Source organism: Asparagus officinalis, chromosome 3, assembly GCF_001876935.1.
Source record: "Asparagus officinalis chromosome 3, Aspof.V1, whole genome shotgun sequence".
NCBI classification, from domain to species: Eukaryota; Viridiplantae; Streptophyta; class Magnoliopsida; order Asparagales; family Asparagaceae; genus Asparagus; species Asparagus officinalis.
Genome location: NC_033796.1, coordinates 111,078,538 through 111,104,149, shown reverse-complemented (window position 1 = coordinate 111,104,149; position 25,612 = coordinate 111,078,538). Strand labels below are relative to the sequence as shown.

The following is a 25,612-nucleotide window of genomic DNA, read 5'->3' as shown; positions in this document are numbered from 1 at the left end:
TTGATCAATGGACAACATCGTTACGGTGAAGATCATAATCCCAACAGGCATTGTGGGGGAGGTCAAAGCATCTCTACCGTAAAATCGATTTTTGACAGGATGAAAAATGAGCTAAAAGGTTTTCTTTTTCTTCTTTACCTCGCCATCAAAACCTTTGTACAGTATAATATGCATCTACATAGCCAAAAGATTTTGGAAACCCCCATTTGTGCACATGGATACTTTGATGTGGTCATGCACAGACTCGAGATGTACACATTGGGAATTCAGATATGGGCTCAAATGTCTGTTCTGTTTCTTGAATGCTGAACATGGCCAGCGCACGAAATTGGCATGAAGACACTCTTCATTCACAGATTCTTTAAGAACGTATGCTATTGCATGTAAAACCTCCTTTGGCTTCTTAATTAGTTGCAATCTACAAAATATAATTACAAAAGAAAATATGTTTGAAATATGCATTAATTCCTCCTGGCCTGCAACATATCAAATTTTAGACCCTCGCATTCCGCTAGCAATATTGGTAATTATACTCACTATCAGGCTATATCTTGCCCGGCAATCAGAACACATTATGTACTTGGAAATTGAGCATTTGAACTGAGAAGCACAACATATCCTTGATATATGAGGCATCAATAAGACCTACAGAAGGAAATTAAATTTTCTTTACCAAAGAAGCATCTTAACTACTTAGTACCAATAATGTACTTTATAGAATCGGTAGAAAATTTTTTTGCAGGATATTAAATGAAATAAAGTTAATAGAGGTATTGTCGACCAATATTTTTGAATTCCGCCAATGCTGAGGTATGCTCGAGCCCTTCAGGTGACAAGACCTGTAGTTTTACAAATTGGGCACAAGTTCTTGTGCGTTAGCCACTGTTTAATGCAAGCAGTGTGGAAATCATGTCCACAGTCCAGCACGCCGAGGTCTTCTCCTACCGTATATTCCTCCTGCAATTATTTTACAGAAGATAGAAAAATGTATTAGTGGATAGTAACAGTCAAAAAATTATTTTTATCATACAACAATTAAATGTTTCAGACTGATCTTAAATTTCAGACTATAAATACACATAACGGGATGCAATAATATAGAACAATAAACAATAAACTACATTTGCTTCAGAAAAACTGGCCGTGAGTTCAACAATTTGATGGATGCAATACAAACAGTGTACTTCTATTTTCGTTATATTGATTTTTCCTGTTTTAACTTCTATGCAAATTTAAATTTTAACACGTACTGGATGCAAATTAACAATTTTTGTAATGTGAGGGGAGCAAATGGAAATCAGCTGCTCACTGTTTAGTATTTGAAAGGCTTAGTAAGAGACATGAAAGATACGCATATCAGTCAGCCTAAGTTAACAAAATTCCACTAGATAGCGCTGCTGATCTTTTGGGGGTAAACAACTCATAAGTGATGTATATGGATGAATGACGAACGTAACACATGAATTTTGAACAAGAAATTTGGATCCTCTGGCCATCAACAATCATCATATATAATAAATAAATAAACCAACAGATAAAAAAGATGGGGAAGAGAGGGAAGCAACAGAAGGCTCATAGTAGAGATTTTACCTGACAGATACAGCATGGTTCAGTTTCAACTGTTGCCCCCACTCCAATGACGAAATGTTTCCTCTGCTTCAGGCACTTCATAATTGTTTCCTCACCCAATCCAGTGCTAACATTTCCTATCCTCTCTTCCAACGCCAATAATTCCTACAATCCATGAAATATTTGAGTTCAATAACCTAAAATCAGAAGGCAACAATAACTGAATGTTTGCCAAGACTTCACCTCATAAGACATATTATCCACATCAAGCCTCATGTCTCTGTGCCGATCATGCAGGTCTGCCACCCCATGAAATACAGGATGGTCAAGCATAAAAACATCCTGTATAGTTACAACCAGAGGATGTCAAATTGTCCTGAATATGTTATACAGAGCTCAGAAATTAAAAAAACAAAGCTAACGGGCCCAAATTGGAGATAATCAGCACCAGTCCCATTCAAAAAGACTTTGACGGAGGTGGTTGCAATATATGAAACTCCTGACAAACGACAAGAAACAAAACAAAACCAAAAGAACAGTGAACAGAATCAAGAAGGCAACAAAGAGCAAACTTCTGGTTTTGATTTATTGCATGAACAGCTATGTTCAGGACTGGCCACTAAACAAATTGGACCTAAATGGCCATATATATATATTCAACAGGACCTGACAGAGGAGGTTGCAATATATGAAACTCCCAAACAGATACACGATACATTAACAAAACATAGTAATTAGTAGGAGAAAAAACCCCTAGTTAAATGCACGACAGGAACAAAGAGCAAATTTCTGGCTTTGCTTTAATTGCACACAGAGACACTTCAAAAGCCACTAACTGAACTAAATGTATATCCTAATCATAGAGACTTGACGGAGGTGGCTGCAAATTTTAGTACATGAAAGTCCAGAACAGATTAGTGATATGAAACAAGAAATAATGAACAGAAGGCAAGTTAAAACACAATTAGAACAAAGAAAGAACTTCCAGTTTTGCTTTAATTGCATGACCGGCAATTTCACAGGCCACTAAAGACCACACATCTTCAATGTTAAAAATCTCAAGACCAGAATAGAATCTTATTAACATTCAATTGCACCTGATGCCACCTAGTAAGTAATAGAGAAGAAAGGAAAAAAGGCTCAGCCCATAAGCCCGCATAAGCATTCTTGCTAAAGTTGTAAATTCTTCTTGTGTTGTTGCTTGACTAATGGAAGAGAAGCTACAAGGGTGGCAACTTTCACCTGACCCACCAATTTAATCTGAACCACCACGAAACTCGTAGACTTAGCGGGTGTATATCAGAAAAGGGTCTATTTGATATGACCCATTTACAAAGTAGTTTATAGTTTCCACTTGCAATTATTAGTTTTTAAGCTCAAAACTACGGAAACTGCCAATTCTCACATATTTAAACACTAAAAACCTACTTTAATCTTAAGTTCCCCTTCTTCCTTCCTTCCCTCACTACCTGATTTTGGCCAACCAAATCCATACCATCCTCCAATAATGGAGGGATGCACTCTTCAGGGCTAGCATTAAGCTCCACCAACTGAAGAGATCCTGAATTGTTAGATTATATCATGATCCAGTAATAGAATTTTGCACAAAGGTTAACATTTAGAAACGACAAATGAGGTAAGATAATTACCCCTCATTCTGTGGATTTGTGCTAATTCTTTGGCAGCTCATTTTTTTCACTGACTTGGATCAAGGATGAATTTGATATTGAACATTTGAACTATGGTTCACAGGCTTGATATCATATCTTCTTTATTGAAGGTGACTTAAGCTTAAATTGGAAACTCCGTTATTGATACAGGAGATCTACACAACCGAAACGACATCAGCGGACGACGACTAGACATCTCAACTCGAGTCGAGTCGACAGTCGAGACGATTAAACAGATGGACGAGACAAGACGAGACTCAAACCAGCCTAGACGAACAGACGACTCGAGGCGACGAGTCGAGATGACGAATCGAGTCAAAGCGACCCAGCCGAGACCCCAATCGACAGGACGAGACCCAGTTGACACGAAGGGCGATGTTAGTCGACACATGCCAGTCGACACGAAGGGCAGTACTACTCGACATACTTAGTCGACTCATGTCCAGTCGACACGAAAGGCGGTACTACTCGGCACGCCTCGTGTCTACTCGGCAAACAGAATAGGAAATGAGTTTTGCTTTGGTTATTTCCTTTTAGGATTAGAGTTTCTTTTTGATTAGGGTTAGGATAGGGTTAGTTGGCTATAAATATTAGTTCCTTTTGTAAATCTATTATTAACTTTTTAATTATTCAATTAAGAGAATTTTTCTCCTTGTTTTCGTTCTCAAACTTGAGAAACTTGGAGCTTGTGGATTCAAGCTCGTGAAATACCTACTATTGTCAGGACTCGTCGGCATTAGAATGATATCCGATCGGCCTCTCTGTTTCTACGTCTGTGTCAAGTGGTATCAAAGCTTCGGCTTCAACATCCTCGACAATGGCAGGTGACGGCGAGGAGCTTTCTCTACAGGATCTTTCCGCGATGATGGATTCTATGGATGGAAGATTTGACACGTTAGAGGCGTCTCTTTAGAACCTTCAACAAGTCATTGAAGGACTTACCCTTCACCTCAACAATGAGAATAATTTCGCCGACGGTCTTCACCTAACTGGATCCAGAGTTAGACTACCCCGACATCCACCCCCGTACAATCCTCAAACCCTTCCAGTTTATCCCCCTCCAAATCAACCACGTCCAAACCAACCACATCCATATCAACCCCCTCCATACCAACCTCCTCCATATCAACCCCTTCTACATCATAGACGACATCCCAACCAACCCCTCCCATGATGAATCCAGTGACGAAAGAGCGGACTATGGTGCCTAATTTGAGGGACCATGGTACGACAACGTCTCGAATGAAGAAGGAGGACGATCTTATGGTAGAGGTCGGGCAGAGGCTTCAACCCTCGTTGTAACTATCACCGACAGGGCGGACATCACCACGATCAAGAGTACCGGATGAAGGTAGAGCTCCCTTCCTTTGGAGGAAATCTGAACATAAAGGCTTTTCTGGATTTGCTCTACGAAGTGGAGAAGTTTTTTGAGATGGCTAATATTCCCGAAGCAAACCAAGTAAAGTTTGTGGCATATCGTCTCAAAGGAGGAGCCGCGGCCTGGTGGGATAAGACAAAACACTAGGCGGCGATAAAACAAGCAACCAGCTCGGGTTTGACGACGCATGAAGTAATTACTACAAGCTAGGTTCCTACCATCCGACTATCAACAACTTCTCTACAACCAGTTCGAGCAATGCCGTCAAGGACTCAGATCAGTAAGCACCAATACCGAAGAGTTCTTCTGTCTTACTTCTCGTTGTGATTTGTCTATGAGCAAGGAGCAACTCGCGACAAAATATATCGAATGTTTGAAGTACTCTATGGACGAAGCCCATAACATGGCTCTCAAGGCGAAAAGATTGGCCTCCAAGACACCACCTTTCAGGCGAACCGATCAAGGAAGTTCGGCCGAGAAGACAAGAGGTGAGTAGACAGGGCCAAAAACGGCTGATCAGTCTAATCCTTCACAATCAGACGAGCGGTCGACAAATCAACCACCGCCCCAGATAACTCAATCAAATCAATATGCCAAGCCGACTGTAGGGAAGTGTTTCCGATGTCTCCAACCAGGACATAAGTCCAACGAGTGCCCGCAGCGGCAGAAGGTCAATATAGCGGATTATAAAGAGGCAGAAGACGGACACAGAGCATCTGACGAAGAGTATGAGGAATAGGTTGCCGAGATTAAGGGCGATAACGTGTCGTGTGTTGTTCAACGACTCCAGTGCGCCCAGAAGACTCCAGATTCTTCACAACCATATCAAATCTTCTTTTCTAGGTGTTCAGTTAATAACAAGGTGTGCACCATCATCGTTGATAATGAAAACTGTGAGAATATAGTGTCAAAGGTCTTGGTGGATCACTTGAAATTGCCAACCGAGATCAAGCATGTGTCTTATACCATCGAATGGATCAAGAAGGGTCCCTCCGTGAAGGTGACCGAAGTATGTCGCGTGCCACTATCACTAGACAAGATTTATAACGATTATGTTGCTTGTGATGTTGTGGATATGGACGCGTGCCATGTATTGTTGGGACGGCCGTGGCAGTATGATGTTGACGCCAAGCATGGCGGCAAGAAGAACGAATACTCTTTCGTGTGTATGAATAAAAAGATCATCATACCACCTATTCCACCCTCTCCAAAGAGCCCCAAAGGTTAAAATTCCAAACATACTTCTCTTTACAACAAGGGAGAGTTTTCTGGCCAAGTCAAAAGAGTTGAAGCAGAGGTTTGCCTTAGTGGTGAATGAGTAAGTGAAGACACTCATTGAGATCCCAGAGAAGATGAAGTCGTTGCTTAAGGAATTTGAATTTTGTTCCTGAAGAGCTACCAGAGGGACTCCCTCCCATGAGTGATATACAGCACCACATCGATTTTATTCCAGGTTCGGTACTTCCTAATCTCCCTCACTATCGCATGAACCTGCAGGAAAAAAAGATCCTATAGGATACCATTGAGGACCTCATTAAGAAGGGTCACGTTCGAGAGAGTATGAATCCATGCGCAGTTCCAGCACTGTTGACACCAAAGGATGAAAGTTGGCGGATATGTGTGGATAGTAGGGCCATTAACAAAATCATAATTCGCTACAGGTTTTAAATTCCTCGGTTAGATGACATGCTAGACCAGTTGGGAAGTGCGAGCATCTTTTCAAAGATCTACTTGTAGAGTGGGTATCATCAGATCCGAATCAGGCCAGGCGATGAGTGAAAGACTGCTTTCAAAAGCAGTAAGGGCCTCTGAGAATGGTTAGTGATGCCTTTTGGGTTATCGAACGCTCCAAACACCTTTATACGTTTGATGAACCAAATTCTGAAGCCTTTCTTGGGAAGATTTGTAGTCGTCTACTTTGATGACGTTCCCATCTATAGCCGAGATGAACATGAACATATGTTGCATCTCCGAGAGGTCTTCCAAGCAAGATTATCGATAGCGGATAGCGTCGCATAGCGATGAGGCATCGCTAAGGCTATTTCGGGCTATTGCGGCAAAATAACGATAAAAACGCAAAGTTAAATAACGGTCTAATTTAGATATGTATAAATACTAAAAAAAATTAAAGAAAAATCTAAGAAATCTAAAAGATGTATAAATACTAAAAAAAATTAAAGAAAAATCTAAGAAATCTAAAAGTACATATTGGATGATTTAAAAAGATCCTAAACATAGAAAAATCTAAGAAATCTAAAAGTACATATTGGATGATTTAAAAAGATCCTAAACATGAAATAGACATATACCATCACGTAATACTGAAGATGACTGAAGAAGTCAAAAAGTCATCTTCGAGAAGAAAAGCTTAGCGGTGACAGGACTGCCCTAAGAGGAGGTTATGGTGAAGGAGGTGAGAGGAAGTATCAAGGTAGGTGTCAGAGGCTATGAGAAGTGACGGGAGTATGCTGAAAATCACAGGAGACGGTGGAATGTAATGGTCAAGGGTTAAGTTTAATTTTCAAAAAAATAAGCCTCAAGCCGCTTTTAAATAGCAGTCAAAAAGCAAATTTCGTATACAATCGCTCACTATTCACCGTTATGATACACTATTGATCGTTTTTGCGAACATACATATTCCGCAATATGTCACCGCTATTGCGCGATAGCGTAGCGGGCGATAGCATCGCGGGAAGGGACCGCTAACGCTATTAGCGTCGCTATTACGGGGCTATTTACCGTTATTTATAACAGTGCTTCCAAGTGTTAAAGGAGAATGAACTTTACATCAACCTTAAGAAGTGCATGTTCTTGACGACTCAACTTGTGTTCTTGGGATTCGTGGTGAGCTCACAGGGAATCCAAGTCGACGAAGATAAAGTCAAGGCAATCAAGGATTGGCCGACTCCAGAAAGTGCTACTGAAGTAAGAAGCTTTCATGGATTAGCATCTTTTTATCGACGTTTCATTCGCAATTTCAATTCTATAGTTGCTCCCATGACGGATTGCTTGAAGAAGGGTGTTTTCGAGTGGACCGATGAAGCATTATATAGCTTTTGTTCTTATCAAGGAGAAGATTACTACTGCACCTATATTGGCGTTTCCAGATTTTAACAAGCTCTTTGTGCTTAAGTGTGACGCGTGTGGTGTAGGTATTAGAGCAGTCCTCTCTCAAGAGAAACGCCCCATTGCTTTCTTGAGCGAGAATTGGAGTACTTATGAGCAGGAAGTTCGGCAGAAGTGGAGTACTTATGAGCAGGAATTATATGTTGTTTATCGCTCTTTGAAGACTTGGGAAAGTTACCTCATTGCTAACGACTTCGTGATTTACCCCGATCATTAGTCTCTTCAGCACGTCAAGAATCAAAAGCATATCAACAAAATGCATAGCCGTTGGGCTTTGTATTTTGAGCAGTTTAATTTTACTTTGCGACATAAATCAGCAGTCGACAATAAGGTACTCGATACTTTGAGTCGGCGGGTATCCTTGTTGAGCGTATTGCGAAGTGAAGTTGTTGCTTTTGACTGTTTAAAAGAGCTTTATGTTGATGATGAAGACTTTCAGGAGATTTGGGCAAAGTGTTCGACAAGACAAACAGGAGACTTCGTTATCATGGACGGCTTTCTGTTTAAAGGAAATCGGCTTTGTATTCTCAGGACGTCATTGAGAAAAAAGATAGTTTGAGATTTACATGGTAGTGGGCTTGGTGGACACATTGAGCGAGACAAGATTATTTTGAGTCTTGAGGAGAGATACTATTGGTCGAGTTTGAGGAAGGATGTGGCGATACTTGTGAGGAGTTGTCAAGTGTGCCAAGTTGCAAAGGGACAAGTGCAGAATACTGGTTTGTATACTCCTCTACTTGTGCTCAAGGATATCTAGGAAGATTTGAGTATGGACTTTATGTTGAGACTTCCCCGAACACAAAGAGGCGTGGATTCGGTCTTTGTAATAGTGGATCGATTTTCTAAGATGGCTCACTTTATTCCATGCCGCAAGATGTCGGATGCACCATATGTTGCACGATTGTTCTTTCAAGAAGTGGTTCGACTATATGGTGTTCCTAGTTCGATTGTCTCGGATAGGGATACTAGGTTCTTGACGACTTTTTGGACGACTATGTGGCGACGATTTGAAACTTTATTTAAGTATTCTAGCACAGCACACCCTCAAACGGATGGACAAACAGAAATGGTCAATCGGATTTTGGGAACTTGATTCGATGCATATGTGAAGAGAAGCCAAAGATGTGGGATCAAGCTATACCTCAAGCTAAATTCGCCTACAACTTGAATGTTCATAGTTCCACAGGTATGTCTCCTTTTTTCCATTGTTTACAGGAAGACCCCTCGATATCTCCAATATTTGTTGAAGTTGCCGACAAGTAGCAAGTTCAGCGAGGCAGCAAGTTCAATGACCGAGAATACTTTCAACATTCAGGAGGAAATGCGTACAAAGCTAGAGAAGGCTAATACAAAGTTCAAAACGAGAGCGGACAAGAAGAGGCGACTCAAGATGTTCAATGAAGGAGACATGGTAATGGTTTATTTACAGAAAAAACGGATGCCGGCTGGAACATACAGCAAGTTTAAACTGAAAAGATATGGACCGTTCAATATTCTCAAAAAGATCAATGACAATGCATATGTTGTGAATCTTCCAGAAGGAATGGCTATGTCTAAGGCATTCAACATGGCGGATCCAGACGAGACCCCAGACGAGACCCCAGTCGACAGGATGGAACGACACACCCCAGTCGACACGAAGGATGGTGTTAGTCGACACATATCAGTCGACACGAAGGGCAGTACTACTCGACATACTTAGTCGACTCATGTTCAGTCGACACGAAGGGCAGTACTACTCGGCAAACAGAATAGGAAAGGAGTTTTGTTTTGGTTATTTTCTTTTAGGATTAGAGTTTCTTTTTTATTAGGGTTAGGATAGGGTTAGTTGGCTATAAATATTAGTTCCTTTTGTATCTATTATTAACTCTTCAATTATTCAATTAAGAGAATTTTTCTCCTTGTTTTCGTTCTCAAACTTGAGAAACTTGGAGCTTGTGGATTCAAGCTCGTGAAATACCTGCTATTATTAGGGCTCGTCAACATCGGAACGATATCCGATCGGTCTACGTCTACGTCAGTTATGTTCTCAATGGTGAGTTTTCATTTAAACCTTTAACTATGATTTGCAAAACTTGATTTTTATCTTCTTTATTGAATATGACTTTTCTGTTTAAATTGGAAAAATATGTTTAGTTTTTATTTAACCCTAAGCATTCAAGTAATTGGATTATACTTAGGTTAGGTACAAATTAGACAAGTTTGATAAACACTTCAAACTTGATCCAGACTAAACCTGATCCACCCTAATCTGATACCCACTCTTAAGCTATAGGTCATGACTGTACACCGAACAAGCATCCAGTTATAACAGTTCAATGTTATGAAGTCGGCACAGAATTAAAATTCATGTGTAGCAATCCTGATTACCGAAGCTAGATAATTTTAGAAAATAATTAGGCACATGCACACTATGTTACCTGGGTACTTCTAATCTAAAGTCGTTCCCATAGGACACATACCCATACTAGTACCCAACTCCTTGGACACTCCTTGCATGTATGCATACATTTATTCGGGCATGTACTCAATTATACATGTTTTAATTTAAAACACTTAGACATATATCATACACTTCACATCCACTTCTTGAAACCCATTGGACATAGGTCAGCTTATGAATTATATGAATTATGATTCTGAATGATCGTTTGGATGCCTAATTGGAAAACTAGGGATTTTCCAATTTATAATCCGCATAATAAAAGAAAGGCTTTTGACATGAAAATCAACTTAACTAGTGGCCAATTTGCAGTTTACCATCTTGGTTTTTTTTTTTTTTGGATGTAAACCACCTTAATTTACTTGCATGTTCTCAATGTTACACTTTTAAGTATTTTCTATTTTAAAAAAATATATATGAAATTACTATAACACTCCTCAATCTAACCCAAGAGAAAAAAGGAGAGGGAGGAAGATGAGAGGGGGAAGGAAGTTGGTGAGGTCGGTGGAAAAAGAGAAGGAAGGAAGGAGGGCGGCAGCAAGAGTGGAGAGAGAGGAGAAAGAGGAGGTGAGGGGTAAGAATGGAGGAGAGGAGAGGAGAGGGGGAAGGAGGGGGGGAAGAAAGGAGGAAAGAGGTTAAGAGTTTGAAGAAACCCCAGAAATGGAGGAGATGATGGAGGGGTGGTGGATGGGAAGGTGAAGAGGAGAAAAAAGGGAGGAGGTGCAGGAGGCCATTGGTGGAGGAAAAGGAGAGGAGATAAGAAATTAGGGTTTGAAGAAACCCTAGAGGTGTATAGATGGTGGAAGTGGAGGATGAAGAGAAGACAGAGAGGAGAGGGAAGGGATGAGGTGGGGAGAACGGGAAGGAGAATGGATAGAGAGGGAAAGGGAAGGAAGAACGCGGATAGAGGAGAAGGGTAAAGTGGGTATTTTTGAATTTCTTTAGGCTGAATGGTAGTAAAGGTGTGACATTGAGAACATGTAAGCAAACTAAGGTAATTTATACTAAAAAAATAAGGGGGTAGGTTGTTATTTGGGCAAAAGTTAAGGTGGTTTCATATAAAAAAACCCTAAAAGAAACACAAAATTGTTATAGGATTTTAATTATCATCCTTGTTCTCATATACATTATTAACTTCAATATATAATATATGTGTATATAAATATTTATATAGTCATGTCCTCATATCCTACCTTTTACAAATTTGATGTCGCCTCGTATCCGCACCCATACTCGTACCCGCACCCATACTCGTACCCATGCAACATAACGTGCACATAATGAATTTTCTTATTTACAAGAAAATAACCATAAACAAAGTTCCAAAGCTCAACCCATTTAGTGTGCACCCTCACCAATAACCCCGCTTCTTTGAAGAGGGCATTGAGATGTCTAAAAATTAAAAAAATTAAATTACGAAATTCGTTAATTGTATCTTCCGCAAAGCAGTAGCTTGAAAACTGACCTCGAATCGCAAATTTTCTCCTCTGCGCATGAGATCCAATGCATTCCTAATCTGTTAGGCAGAAATGGAAAAATAATTCAAAAAATGAGCTAAATACCAAAGAGTGCCACTAAACATTACTTCACATGGCAAAAAAATAAATATTATGAAAATGAAACAGATGTTATCTAAGATGTTTTCTATTCATTTGATGAATGAAGAAACAGTAATGGGATAAGAGTAGGGGACGGGAAAAAGGAATTTGTGTGGCATGCTAGACACGGAAATAAGGACTTCAAGGTTCAACACATTGAAGAACTTGCCAAAGAGAAGATCAACTTCGTATTACCAAAAGAGACAAGTATAATTGAGAAAGAAAAGAATATTAACGGGAGTAGACTAAGTGGAGTGATGGATCTCTAGCTCATTTATTATTACTTAAGTTAATCTTAGGATCCTATATAGCTCCATACTCTACACTCTGTTGTTTGTGCAACATCTTTACAAGTAAACATCACCGCTTGAAGCACAGTTAAGTGGTGTTATTGGTTTAGGATTGTAGACTAGTGTAAGAACTTCCTTAGGATTTCTACTCAAGGTGTTATTTGCTCAAGACTAGGATTACGATTTAAATTTAAGGTGTTATTTGTTTAGCAGTAGGATTCAGATTTAAATTTAAGGTGTTATTCATTTAGAATTAGGATTCGGATTTAAAGTTAAGGTGCTAGAAAATTATTTATCAAAACTAGGACTACGAATCCAAAAACAAGCCTACTGGATATATTCTAATGAGCAAAATCTCAAAAAGAATCCAAACCTCAAACTTGGGATTGAGATATCATTTTTACGATTTCACTCTCCCCTTTTCCTTAGCAATTCCTTTAACAAAAACTAAAAAGTGACTTCACTTACATTTTCCCTGTACTTAACCTCTTGATTTGACATCCAATAATCTTTAATATCTTCCATCGATAATTCTTATCTTAAATCTAATATAAATTTGAAAAAAAATTCTAACATTTGAATATAGAGTTTTTTTCTAAAATATAAAATGTGCATAAAAATAAGGATGCTTTTTGTCATGGGACATTTTAAAATAAAGACAATTTTTGTTATAAAAATTATACTGAATAAATTATAAGGAGAATATATTCAATCAAGGTAAACTTTGGAAGAGAAAATTGTAATCTATCCTATTATAAATAAACTATATAAAATAAAATAATAAGAATATAATAATCTACTAAAACAATATTTTACTAATTAAATAATAAAAACTATGTTCATTAGTAATAGTTATTTAATATAATTTTTGAAGAGACTGGAAATGTACTGATTTGACAAGAATAATTTTTAATCATATACTTTTATGAGCTATCTTAGAAGTATTTTACTTGCTTTTAGTTATGAACTTTACCACTACATTATTGTTTTACTTTTTTATAATTTTAAGTTTTTACATATTTAACTATAATCATTTATAACAACTTGATGTTACTTTAATAATTTATAAAATTAAAAATTAATGTTTAGATAATAATTATTTAATTTAATGATTTAAAAGTATAACTGAATTATTCTAATCCTAATCGAATCCAAAATAATCCTACTTCAAATTGTCCAAGAATCCAATTTTAGTAAGATACCATATTTTAATCCAAAAAACTCGGTCCTAGTCTGAATTGTGCTTGTCGTAATCAACAATATTGAACTAGTAACGCTTGCTCAACAGAATTTAACCCTTGTTAGCTACCTCTCAGTCATTTACTCTATCTTTTATCTACTTCATGCCCAACTGAAGGTTGCAGCATTAGGTACTTATAAGGTTGCATGGATTATGTATGAATGCTATTGCTTTCGACTTACTACTAAGTGTATGTACTGCTTTTCTGAAGAATGCTCAAATAACTACGAGCCAGCCTTCCACTTGGATGCTACCACATCAGTCCACGACGGGTGTCAAATTATTAGCCCAACTAGCCCCTGGTCCAAAAATCAGCAACACCTAGTGAATGTTTGGGTTGACATTAGGTGCATCAATAGTCTTTTGCAAGCTTCCTGGAGCAGATTGGATTTCATATTACCAACATCATCTTATCTACAGTAGAAAATTGCTGAGAACTACTTGTTATTTTCTCAGATTATTTCCTCAATTGTACTATAACTTGACAGTTGACACATGTACAAGAATAGTTTTCAACATCTATTTATATTAAAGAATTATCTTAATATTAAACTTGTTGTTCCTCCAAACCTGTTTTTATCGTCTTGTGGTACTTGAAAAGAGCTTGCGAGTAGGGAATATAATAGGACAAAATTAAGCTAGGAATGACTAGCCGAATGATGGTGAACAGAATGATGGTGAACAGTCCTATAGCGAAAAAGACGCCATAAATACCTTACATCAACCAAGGGATAGAGATTGCTATCTCAGGAAAAGGTAAACAAGGGAAATTATTATGACTTGTGAGTCCAAAGGAGCATTAAGGAAAGAGTATAAGGTCCTAGTTCAAGAATTTTGTACCAGAACCACATTCATTGTGTGACAGTAGTGTTAAATAGCAGGAAAATGCTATTCAAATCAATTTACAGACGAAGAAGTTTTAGGGCAAGAGTTACCATTGTGTGGCCAAGGAAAAACAATCGGTGCACAAGGAAGCTTCTGCTTATTAAATATACAAAGAAGAATATGTTACTTTAGGAGTGAAACTTAAAGGCGATACAGTTGTTGGGTCAAATTAGTTGCACATGCACTTAGAGTCGGAAGTAAAGGCCTTCTTTGGTCTTGTGAAATTTCCATATAAATGTCAAAGACAACATCATCAAGAGGTTTTCCACCATGTATATTGGCTCTATTTCATGGGCAGTTTCATAGTAAAGCATAGAAGGAGGGCGTAATTTGATGGTTGTGCTACATTGCTTGTGATAAGGTAGGTGAGATACTGAATTCAACGATGAGGATCCATTGGCCACTAACAAAGTTCAGTTGAGGTTTCCACGTGACCATTCTAAACCAGTAGATGGTCTTGAGGAGGAAGTGATCAATCTTTCGAACAACTTGCAAAGCAAGGTTTCGGGAGAAATTTCAACTGATAAGCCAATAGGTGGGAAAAAGGGTCAAACCTGAGGGAAGTTCTAGGGATTCAAGTGGAGTAAAGTTTAGTTGCTACCCTAAAGTTCATAAATCTCTTTTTTTTCCTTTTTTCTTTTTCTTTTCCCCTTTTTTTGGTGCATATGTAAATGGTGTATGTCTTAAAAAGGAGGCACGGTGAGAAAAAGGAAAATAAACAAAAAAACATTAGCCAGAGAAAGTAATAGGTAGCCAAAGGGAGCAAGTCTAGAAATGACAAGGCATTTAAGTGGTTGCAAAGGTTGTATTGGCAATGATGTCTAGTTTTCAGAAGAAGCATTAGATGGTCATGAAAGTGAAGTGATCGATTTAAGATCAATGAAGAAACTAAACTTGAGGGCGGGCCAAGATGAATTTTGGGTCAGCTGAACAAAGGAGATTACAGCGGGACATGTCCCGGTCAATACAGTTGAAGTATCCCAACCCCATGCTTAGATAGATTTGAAGTAAAAGATTGCAAAAATCATTTTAAGATTAAGCGATAAGTAAACGGGATTCTTCTAGGATCAAGAGTTCAGCAATCGTATCAAATAGAGAACGAAAATCATAAGCAGCAGGGGTGAAGACAAGGGGGGAGGGGGGGCAAAGGAAAAAAACATTTTGAAATTTTTTTTCACATACATATAATTTTATGTATATAAGTTTTGTGGGCTTATTAATTTAAAAATCTAATTGGATAACGGGTCCATTTATGTCTATGTACCCAAACTAAATAACCCAATCCTTCAAACTTATTCACAGAATACCAACACTGGAAAGAAATCTAAAATCCCAAATCGCAATTCTCAAGACCATGTTTGTGAAATACTCAAACGGCAATGTCTAATTTCCTTCTCCAACTCCTCATCTTCTTAAGAATGTCATTTCTTTTCAACTCCTTACGCAGAACCATCAACAATGTAACCTAGAAAGTTTAAACCTACTTTATTTTTGTTGATTTAGACAATCTCTCTTCTTATCAATTTAACTCTCAATTGATTGGTGCCAGTATAGTGACTTTGATTTGTTAATTTTTATCTAAGTATTGAGGATTTTGTTTCCTCCAAACATAACAATGTTTCCCCCGTTAGGGTTTTGATTCGCTTCGAAGTCTTACATTCTAACAGTTTAGGATAATAAATACTAAAAGTTTGAATCTTTATATTAATTGTTTGAGGTTAATTTATTTTTCTAAGATGAGATAATATTTTTATATATTGAACATGATCTAAAGAAAGTTTTGCTTGATTTATATGTGCAACACATATTACTTTTTCTTTCTGCCATTTACATCTTTAAAAAAGTATAGAAATCCCGTAGTGTACTTGACTCTACCTGGATCATTTGCATTATTGTTTACATATCTCTAGTTCAATTTTAGAGTATATGCATACTATAGACGGTTCCCTTTTCTCAAATAATCATGCTTCTTTAATTTCTTTATTGTTTGAAATAAATTTCAATGGTGTCACTTAGGGGTGTTTGTTTCACCCTTTTTTAAGGAATAGGATTAGGAATTGAATCTGACAGGGACAAAATCGTAAATAAAGGATTCTTTATGAATCTTATTCCTGAGTTTGTTTCACAACAAATTTATAAATTTCAAAATCTATAAAGTTAAAAAGTATGGTGATTTTTTAGAAATCCAAATCCTAATGACTTGGGAGGATTTGGGGCAAAAAGCTGACACACCCGTACTATTCTCCCTCTTTTTTTTGGATTCCATTTCTTCACAAACCCTATATTATTACGAGACCGAATCCTATTCTCATTCCAAATCAAACTAAAGAATAGGAATTGGAGAGTTTCTATAAAGTTAGATTCTATTTTTTCATGTTATGATACAAACATAGAAAGGAAAAAAAAAAGATTTCATGAATCCATAAACTTGTCTTAAAATTTTTAATGGATTTGATAGGAATCCATAAAAAATCGGATTCATAATCCTATTCTTGTCCACTATTGAACCAAACACCCCCTATAGTATTATCAATTTGTCAGGTTTCATAAAGATTAAAAGTTATAGTTAGTAACCAATCACGAATTACAAAAATTATCTAATATTCAAGAATTATATACAGACTTGACAAGAACAAGAAAGTCAAGGTTGTCGATAGCGTCGCGTAGCGTTGAGGCATCACTAAGTCTATTTCGGGCTATTGCGGTAAAATAACGGTAAAAAGCGCAAAGTCAAATAGCGGTCTAATTTAGTAAAATAACGGTAAAAAGCGCAAAGTCAAATAGCGGTCTAATTTAGATATGTATAAATACTAAAAAAATTAAAGAAAACAAAGTCAAATAGCGGTCTAATTTAGATATGTATAAATACTAAAAAAATTAAAGAAAAATCTAAGAAATATAAAAGTACATATTAGAGATTTAAAGAGATCCTAAACATGAAATAGACATGTAACCATCACGTAATACCGAAGATGACTGAAGGAGTCAAAAAATCGTCATCTTCGAGAAGAAAAGCTTAGTGATGACAGGACTGTCCTAAGAGGAGCTCACGGTGAAGGAGGTGAGAGGAAGTATCAAAGTAGGTGTCAGAGGCTATGAGAGGTGACGGGAGTATGCTGAAAATCACAGGAGACGGTGAAATGCAATGGTCAATGGTTGAGTTTAAATTTAAAAAAATAAGCCTCAAACCGCTTTTAAATAGCAGTCAAAAAGCAAATTTTGAATGCAATCGCTCACTATTTACCGTTATGACACACTATTGGCCGCTTTTGCGAACAGACATATTCCACAATATGTCACCGCTATTGCGCGATAGCGTAGCGGGCGATAGCGTCGCGGGAAGTGACCGCTAACGCTATTAGCGCCGCTATTGCGGGGCTATTTACCGCTATTTATAACAGTGAAGAAAGTCAACAATTTATTCACTTATTGATAAAATTGAATAGGCTTATGCTTACTCTTTTTGTAACAATGACAACTAGAATGAGCGTTCTTGATCATGAAGAAAGTGAAGACAAAACATCGAAACTAAGTGGAAATTTAGTTCTTGAATGATTCCTTGATCTTGTACATAGAAAAAGAAATTGCTAAGAAATTTAGTGTGGATTCAATCATAGACAAGCTTAGTTCAATGAAAGAACATTGACCACAACTTGGTTTGTTATCTATAAGAATAATTTAAGAATTTTGTATTATAAGAATTGTCATTCTTTAATGAGTTCCCCCCCCCCCGCCCCCCCCCCCACCACACACACAAAAAAAACTCCTGCCTTCACCACGACAAGTACCAGAGGAAGAAACCATAGGAGATGAGGTTCAAGAAATGCTAAAAAGTATAAAAAGAGAAACAAATAATGAAGACGGATTCATGCTACAAAGGTAGCCTTATTTCAAAGATTCACATCTGTGTTTATGCCTAAGTGCAAGAAAATATAGTACCAATGGTGCCACGTAAAAAGTTTGGATGGTGGCATGCCTATACTTTTATCCAAAGTGACCCTTAAATTTCCAAAAGAGTGACTGTTTGTAAAATAGGGATTTTCAAAAGTATAGTACCAAAGCTGCTGTGTAAACTGTAGCTTTCGTACAAGTTATGCCAAAATATACTGGTAAGTTTCAAAATAAATGCATCCTTCATAGTGCAGGAGTTCCTAAATACATTTATATGCATTATGTATCAGTAGAATATATCACGCAATAACTTGGAAACAAACTTATAGCAATTTAAATATATAAAATTTGTAATGATTTTAAGGATAACATACCTCTGATATCATCCTACTTCTCCCTTCTCTAGCAGCTAGACTCCTCATTGACAAGGGAATGCGGTCACTGTGTCTATCCATTAAAAGTGCTGTCCTCATAGGTGATTGCTGATTGCCATGGGAAACAGATGCAGATTGATGACCTGCCTCTAGAAAGGAAGATTGACCAGGCCGCTGCGAGATGAAGTTGCTGTTCCGACCTCTAGACTCAGAGCCAATTGATGCAAGTAAAGACCGACGAATGGCCTCGGCTAAGCCTTGGGAAAATTGGGTAGGAGGATTTTGATGAGGTGTCCATGTTGATCCTGCTGATGAATGGACACCAGAACTCATGCCAGCTCTTGATGTAGGAGCTGCTGCTCCAGTCATACTAGCACCCCCATTAGCAACATTCCAATTTGCAGAGTCCTGTGTGAAATTCCTGGTTTCAGTTGGTGGAACCAGCAAAGACTGCATCAACACATCATTTCTTGGGGTGTTCCTGGAAATTGTGTCCTCTCGGATAGCAGTCAAAGTCTCCACTGAATTTACAGAGGTTGAAGAATTGCCGTTTCTTGAATTGGGAGGTAAAATCAAAGGGTACGGGATCCTAGGTCGGGAAGACCCCAAAATAGCTGGCATATGAGGCAGATTCTGCGAACTTGAGCCAGCAGCTAGTGTTCTAGGCTCCAATCTCTGGTTAAACGGCATGAGATTAGAAGATGGTTCACTGGGTAACCAAATACTAGAATTCTGAGCGGTACTCCTCGACGAAGACAAATTAGGAGGATAGATATCAGGTTGAAGTGCAGGATTCATTCTCAATCGAAAACTTCTCTGAGAACGTTCAGCATTTCCTGCCACATTTGCTGCCATATAACCATTTGGAGATGCTTCTCTACTTATGTTGCTAAATCTTGGATTCATCTGTTCTCCAGAGGAACTCGTACCAGGTAAACAACTGGATGGGCTAGATATGTTTATACCAGCACTAGCATTTGTCCTAACAGAAACAGGATGAACTGAATTGCTATGACTTGCGTGAAATAAATTTGAGCTTCCACTTGTTGAAGACTGTCCAGAGAGCCCTTCGATGTTCTTTCTCTTACAGGCTAACCTTCTACCATCTAATGAACTTCCAGGCCTATCATCATAATCCCCTGCCATAAATCCAAGAACTCCAGAAGAAGTGCCATTGGAAGTTGAAGAATATGGACCATGCTCGCATTCTATTGAGCTCGGAACGTAAGGATGTGAAAACAACACTGATCCAGAGACCTGATCGCCTACATTGTGTTCTAGATCTTGAGATACGTCGTTTAAGTTTGAACCTAACGAAAATGAAAATTGTTGATCATTATCAATTTGAGTTGTATTTAGATTGGTGTCATCGTCTTCCAGAGAAAGCATGTTGTCTGCTTCAATTGGGCCGCTGCTTCCAGGTGAAGTTGGCCATCCAAGCTCCATTTTGGTTTCATCATGGTTTCTCGGGTCTAAAGAATTTTCACCAGAACTAGTTCCGCCTGAATTCCATATACTCAAACTGGGACCCTCTTCAGCAGACATATTTACATATGGCATATTTGTATCACTGGAAGAGACTAAATAGTTTGGTAAATTTTGGGCCTCTGACGGATGGAGAACCATGCTATTCCAATAAATATCCTGATCCATGGCAGCAGTGCTCGAACCTGACCTATGATCAAAATCCAATATTTCAGCGAAGGGTTCACCGGAACTCCTTTGACTTTGCATCGCCAAGGTCTCTTCTTCCTTTGATGTTTATGAAGACAGGCACGATAGAGCTTCAGCGAAGTTGAAAGTGCTTCAGTGAAGTTTGTCCATGACTATGCTGTGTTCTCAAACCTCCAAACTGCAATTTGAACATTATGCACAGAGGTAAAGCAGAAACTGTTAATCAAGAAAAAATAAATCGCATGATGATATGCTTTGAAAATTAACAAACCAGAGTTCGATGAACTCGCTGACAAGCATAACAACATTAGATGAAACTAAGACTAAATATTTAAATCCTATAACAAACCACAAAATGGCAATCAATCTACAATCTCTAGACAAAAATACTGGATGAAGGAAATAATATCACCATTTTCCTAATAATCAACAGGCTTCAACATGATTGATGCCAACAATTCTAGTGACTGTAACTTCACTCGTCAATGGTAGCAATAAAGTGAACGACAAGAAATACACTAAATTCATGTAACATGATACTGATTTGTACTAAAAGAACTACAGACATATAATTCCCCAGTTTTATTTGATCTTACAATGGCCAATATAAATTGGCGTATGCCTATGCCGCCATCTTTGAATTAGTCACCAACAAGACTCATTGCATGATACACTACTATAAAGAAATAATTCCAGACGCGGATCAAAACAGCTCCCAAAAAAATAAATAAGAGGATCAATACAACGATATAAGAAACAGATAAAACAAAAAAGGTTAAAAAAATAAGGAAAAAAGATAAGAATCTAATCCCGATCCAGAAACAGACCATCAAAGATAAAATTGAAAAAGATCGAAGTTTTACCAGAAAAAACGAAAGTAAAAAATAAAATCCAGCTTCAGCATCAAAGCTCAAATCTCAACAAAACAACATCCAAAGCTCAGATTCGCTAAACCTCAGAAAAAAGATAATAAATAAATAAATTTCCAGGAATAATTACCACTTACCAACCGTTGAAATCTCCAAAAAAGTATAATAAGATCAGATTTGGTTAAAAAAATTACCTACAACTTCATAAGATCCAGAAACAGGTCGATCGGAGACCAAAAGACCCATTAAATTGATTCAATTCATCATTTTTTAAGGAAAAAAAAGAGAAAAGGAGAAACCCAAAAAAAACCCTTCCTCTTTCTCTCTCAGCACAAGAAAGCAAAGTTAGAAAGAGACGGATTTGATGATCGAACAGAATAAAAATGAGGGTTTGGAGGAGAGAGGGGGGAGAGAGAGGAGAGAGAGTGTGTGAAGTTTGGGAAATGGGAGAGAATAATGGAGGAATTTTTTTTTTTTTACTGAAAAATCTCCTCCCTTAATAACAAAAAAACAAATAAATAAATATTTAATTTATAATAATAAAAAAAGAAATTGCAATTAGTTACTCGTGCCCCGACGCTGACGACACTGCTTCCGAACCTGGTGTGGGCCCCCTTGACCTCACTGTGGGGTTGACAGTCGGCCAGCTTTGAAACTCCCGCTCCCAGCCAAAAATTTAATTAACGGTAATTTTAAAAAAGATTTTTTCTAATAATTTTTTAAAAAGGTTTAATTTTACAAAACCCCTCGAAGTTCAGGGATTTTCATAGAACCCTGAACTTTGTTTATTACCTCGCAAGCCACGTGAACTCTTTTGGGGTGTTCCCGCAAAATCTCCCAGAGGCTTGAACTTTTCGCACCTGCCCAGACTAATCCCCGTCTGTTTAATTTGCAAATAGATAAATTTAAGATTTATCTCGAAAATTTTTTTGTTATTTATAAATGATATGTAAGAGCATCTCCAACAGTTTTCCCAAAAATTTCTTCAAAATAGGGAAGCAAAAGTCATATTCTCCAAAAAAATTTGCTCCAACTCCAACAGTTTCCCCATTTTGAAGAATCATGCATTTATTACAATAATAAAAATATTCTACATCCCTATTTTGGGATGCTCTTATGCATTGGAACTGCCCCCATGGTTTTTTTTTGTAATTACGGATTTTGTTTTATATTTATTTTCTCCTCCATCCCGTCTTGAAGAACGTGTTGCATTCATGACAAAGATTTCCCCAAATATTTGAGGAATGCCCCAGATTTGGGGAAGACTCCTCTTTTTTTCTCCTTCATCCCTATTTTGGGGAATAGGATGGGGAATCTGTTGGACCCAAAAAAAACCCAAAATTCTCCAAAAGTGAGAATACCAATAAAATAGGGAAGCTGTTGGAGATGCTCTAAGGGCGTCCAGTAAGAAAAGATTCTTAAGTTTATAGGACTTTACAAGACACCCCAATTTAAGAGGGTTAATAAATAAATAAATTTTAGGGGGTTACAGAAAATTAACCCAATTAAAAACATCTTAGTGGTTGATTTGCACAAAATCCCTTACGGTTTAAACTTTGGCGTGAATCCGTCTAAATTTAGAGAGTTTCGCATAACTTTCAAATTTTCATAAGTTCCTATTAGAGCATAACCATAGCTTGAAAGTTATGAAGCAATGGAGGGGGTTCTCAATCATCGTATTACAACAAGTTGGGCTGAAATTCTTTAAGTCATATTTTTAATACAGATTTATGTAAAAAAAACTATTTTAAGAGTCTAGGTTTTGATACATTAAAAGGACGTTTGATCTATGGAAATCAATTAGTTAGACTATAAAAGTACAATCTTCATTACTTCAGAGTTTTGGTGTAGTTAACGGGTCCTTTAACTGTTTCAACTGAATATTAGGCAAATTTTGACATTATATAAAAAGAAAGTATAGAGAAAAAAAGGATAATTTTGTTTTGTGATTTAACTCAAAGAGGAAGTTTCTTCTCTTGACATGGGTGAAGTTTTCAAATGTCCATGAGTCTCCCTCATTTTATGAGGCTTTTCTCTAATTTGTAAGGTTTAGGAAGTTCTTCTTTGCATCTCACTCAAAAGATTGGGGTTATGTAAAATTTACCAACATTAATTAATTTTTCTAAACTGCTGCTTTTTGTAACTCACCGCCATGCTTCTCACATGATGAAATCTCAACGCCCTTCTCCATACCCGGTAAATTGTTCCGCAGTAACAACTTTAGGGAACGTTAGACCATCTCCAACCCATTGCACCAAAATGGTGCAAATTTTGCATCAAAATAGTGCAAAAGTCACATCAAACAGTAATACATCTCCAACCCATTGCACCATTTTTTGCACCAAAAAAGAATATTCTCAGTATATTCTCACTTTATTTCCTTTTATCTATTTTTATATTAATTGAGAGGTAAAAACAAATATTTAAAATTTTTTTAAAAAAGTGAACAGTAATGGAGCGGATGAACAGTGCGACGCCATATTTGGTGCAGCACTGTTCATTTGCACCAAAATGGGGCTGGGTTGGAGATGCCCTTAGGAGCAAGTGATGGCAAGAGTTATGGCCATTCACTGAATCTCACCGATGTGTGATATTTTTCAACTTTTTGTTAATACTAATGAGTATAGTTTTCGGGAGTATTGAATGCTTGATAGGTACGAGTTTGGCCCATCTCATGTTTTTATTAATTTAATCTACCAAATATGATGGGATTGAGACGGACCTGATGTGTCGTAACTCAGGCTATATTAATTCATCTACCTCTCCATTTTTCTTTACACTTCAATAATTGTATGTTAGTCCCTTAAATCTTAGAAATTATATATTATCCCCTCAAATCTTTAATAGTTGCTATTAAATATTAGCCCCTCAAATCTTTAATAGTTGCTATTAATCCCTTACATCTTTAATAATTACATATTAGCCCCTCAAAAACTTAGAAATTACATATTTGCCCCTCAAACCCTATCGTGTCTCGAAAAATGGTCTCTCGGTTAGTATTTCAAACAAAAGTTTAATCATGGTTTGATTAACCCCTAATTTAAAATCTGCAATCATCAAACTGTCTATATCTTGGATTCGGATGTTTCAAACATTTGTGAAGCTCAACTTTGAGTTAGGGTTTTTTGCTAACCATTGGAGTAGAACTCAAGTGAGTTTGGATTTATTTTGAACTGATATTGGGTTTAAATCTATTAAGAAATGGGTTGGCGAAAATTATAGAGTGTAAAATGGTCACTTTACTCCAACCGTCAGATTTGACGAAATATTCCCCACAAATACAATATGCAATTTCCAAGATCTGATGGACTACTAATCAATTATTGAAGATTTTAAGGGACTACAATGCAATTTTTAAGATTTAAGGAACAAATATGCAATTATTGAAGATTTAAGGAACTAATATGCAATTTTTAATATTTAACTAATATCTAAAAAAACCCATTTTTCTATTGTCAACTTTTAATTATTCCTTTCAAAAATTGCTTTTTTTTGGAATTTTTTTTAGGTAAGTCACCTATCTCAAAAATATACCTCACTGAATTGTGGAGTTAAAGAATATGAACAGATTCAATGAAAATTAAATTCATAACTTCTGTGATGATAGAAAATAAAAAAAAATCTAGAATAAAGGTTAAATTGCAAGAATGGAAGGGCTCTAAAAATTGAGGGAGACATTTAAAGGAAATTCTTAAGGCAATATTCTCGTAAGTCTTCTGAATTTTAGGGTGAGTTGCACAAAGCATCATCGAGCTATGAAAATTAGAGAAACCTTCTAAACTTGGGTGTTTCACAAAATCTTCTAAAATTTTGGAACATAAAATTTTGTCATGGAAGAGATCATAAAGGAAAGTGGGGGAAAAGGGAAATAAGCTTCTTTACCGTTTTATTGGTAGAAAGGTTATTTTTTAGGCTTTTTCTAATGAATGCCAATAACCACTCGTTAATGGAAGAAGAAAATAAAGAGAATGAGGAAAGGATAGAGAGCATAAGTGAAAATATTGAGGCATGCTCGCTATTCACCCCTTTGCATCTTTCTTTTTTTCTTAACGAGTGTCGATGGGTGCTGTTAGAAAAATCGTTTTTAAAATTTGGCATAAACTTTTGGATTTCAAATTATGCAGCATATATTCTTTTTCCTTATCTTCAAATACAAAACTCATTGCTTAATTCAAATTCATTATAGTATATATAAAAAAAATCTTTTCCTCCTAATTTTGTGTTCTTGCACTGATTAGTACATGAAAGTAGGGACATAGTATAATAGTGATGCCTCAAAGCACTCAAATGTTGCCTTCTTTTTTTACTCACAACCGCATTTGTCGTCTTTGCATTCACATCTCACTCGTGAGCAATGAGCTTTTGTCAAAGTCCCCACTTCTTCGCTCATTCCTCCTTTGCTCTTTTTTTTTCCCCTCAAATCTTGTGTTGTTTTATTCATTTTTTTATTTTATGTGCCCTAAACACAAAGGAAATGCCTCTTCTCTTTCCTCGTGCTGTCAAAAGCAAAGATGCCTGATGTAGCTTTATTAGGTGTGCTCGTTTTGACTTTGTGGTTATTGTGTAAGTAAATAAAAAATTTTTTTTTTTGGTAGGGGGGGGGGG

General features: G+C 37.1%; 1 protein-coding gene across 3 annotated transcripts; it reads right to left on the bottom strand.

Moving 5' to 3' along the window:
- On the bottom strand, positions 9–21,472 carry LOC109835761 (probable E3 ubiquitin-protein ligase HIP1). 3 transcript variants are annotated; one of them, XM_020403774.1, is made up of 7 exons: positions 21,202–21,472; positions 18,465–20,316; positions 11,652–11,702; positions 1,813–1,911; positions 1,591–1,734; positions 782–957; positions 9–645 (listed from the first exon to the last, which is right to left on the bottom strand). In XM_020403774.1, exons 2-6 carry the CDS (start codon positions 20,196–20,198, stop codon positions 826–828), a joined length of 2,160 nt encoding a protein of 719 aa, XP_020259363.1. In that variant the 5' UTR covers positions 20,199–20,316; positions 21,202–21,472; the 3' UTR covers positions 9–645; positions 782–825. The 3 variants fall into 3 exon arrangements, with proteins under 3 accessions (XP_020259363.1, XP_020259362.1, XP_020259364.1); XM_020403773.1 differs by lacking the exon at positions 9–645 and having other exon boundaries at positions 651–957; XM_020403775.1 differs by lacking the exons at positions 9–645; positions 11,652–11,702 and having other exon boundaries at positions 651–957.